The sequence below is a fragment of the Octopus bimaculoides genome, chromosome 10 (assembly GCF_001194135.2).
Source record: "Octopus bimaculoides isolate UCB-OBI-ISO-001 chromosome 10, ASM119413v2, whole genome shotgun sequence".
In the NCBI taxonomy this organism is placed as follows: Eukaryota; Metazoa; Mollusca; class Cephalopoda; order Octopoda; family Octopodidae; genus Octopus; species Octopus bimaculoides.
Window position 1 is genome coordinate 94,296,669 of NC_068990.1, and position 1,795 is coordinate 94,298,463.

At 40.7% G+C, this 1,795-nt stretch overlaps 1 protein-coding gene across 1 annotated transcript; it reads right to left on the reverse strand.

Moving 5' to 3' along the window:
* Nucleotides 1-1,389: 1,389 nt before the first annotated feature.
* LOC106875095 (histone H3) lies at nucleotides 1,390-1,795 on the reverse strand (the record flags this gene model as incomplete). Its single annotated transcript, XM_014923074.2, has 1 exon — nucleotides 1,390-1,795. A coding segment is annotated over one exon (360 nt), but the record flags the coding sequence as incomplete, so codon positions are not given.

The window sequence follows — 1,795 nt, forward strand, 5'->3', positions numbered from 1 at the left end:
GAGTAATAGATAGATAGACAGACAGACATATAGCTCGCTCCGTCCAGTCATGGTATTAGCTGTCAGTAGCCAAAGAATCGACAGGCCAGCAACAGGCAGACAGACAGATACTTCTCTAGCAGTGATCACTTTCACTTCTGACAGCTAATAGCATGACCAGTGCCCGAATATGAAAATGTTTCCCCACACACACACACACGGACATCTTCGATATTTTCCAGCGGATTCGTTTTCGAAGACGGGGTTTCTAAATATATATACGTGTGTACAGAGATAAACGGATATTTATAAATAAATAAATGGACAAATGCTTTTCACTTCAATGTTTTTATCTAATTCGCTAAAATAATAAAAACATTTCAGTCTGGAAGGGGCAGGGTGTAAATTTAAAAAGTGTATTTTCCGACGTCGTATCGTTATGCTCGTAGAATACGCCAAAATCAGCTCATAATCGTGTGAATTTGTGCAACACAAGTTCGCAAAAGTGAAAATTCCAAAATTAAAGCTGTGGGGTACTTAGGCCAGTCTTATAATGATGCGAATCTGACATGGAGGCCGTGTGAAGAAAGAAATGCTATTGCAGTTAACTGAAAAATCAGAGGGAGGCAGGGGTGTAAGAAAGAGACGAGGAAGGTATCAGGTGGTCGTGCGATGTGCTAAAAGACCCTAATCTTTTTTATATACCTAAAAGGCTGCTCTCCGCAAATATTTTTTAATCAACAACCAATAATTCATGATAGGAGAAAACCGCATATTAATACCACTACCATAGTTAGTTAAAATAAACTTTCTAGACTTTTAGGCGGAAGACCATTATGAAAAAGAATTGAGACTTAAGGGCCATTTAGTTATTACTTCAAACATCTCACGACCAAGTTACCTTCCTTGTCACTGGTAATTTTTATCTCTCCTCATAAACACTTAATGGAAGGTGAATGGAATAACGATGCACCTAAAGGCGATCCACTGCTGGCGTATTTCAAAATCTGACGTAGGTATTCCTACACTTCTGTATGGATGCCTTCCACATTTACTTTTGTTTATTACCTTGTGGAGTCTGGGCAGGGAAAAATGTCCTTTACAGAGATATTATAACCCCCAACTTTATAAAATCCGTGTCCGAGCTACATTATCTGAAGGGAAAGCTGTGGGTTAAACAATTTCCAAAATGTACAAACTGATCATGCAACCGAATTAAAATTTAATATAGGATTCAAGTGCATCGAAACTCATAGAATAACATGAAACGAGAAAAGTATTAACTGGTCGATGCAAACGCGAATCCATCTCAGCCAATCTATATCAAACTTATAATCTAACTAAAGAAAACGCAAACAAAAGTATAGCATATCAAATGATCGAAAGAGAATACTAAGGATATAATGTAGGGGCCCTAAAAAGGGCCATTTTAAGATGCTGACAAAGCAAAAGCGACTTAAGCTCTCTCGCCACGGATGCGACGGGCAAGCTGGATGTCCTTGGGCATGATGGTCACTCTCTTCGCGTGGATAGCACACAAGTTGGTATCTTCGAAAAGACCAACCAAGTAAGCTTCGCTAGCCTCTTGAAGAGCCATCACAGCAGAACTCTGGAAACGAAGATCGGTCTTGAAGTCCTGAGCGATTTCACGGACAAGTCTCTGGAAAGGGAGCTTCCTGATGAGAAGTTCCGTGGATTTTTGGTAACGTCTGATTTCACGAAGAGCAACGGTCCCAGGCCTGTAACGATGAGGTTTCTTCACACCGCCAGTAGCTGGGGCACTTTTCCTGGCTGCCTTGGTGGCCAGTTGCTTACG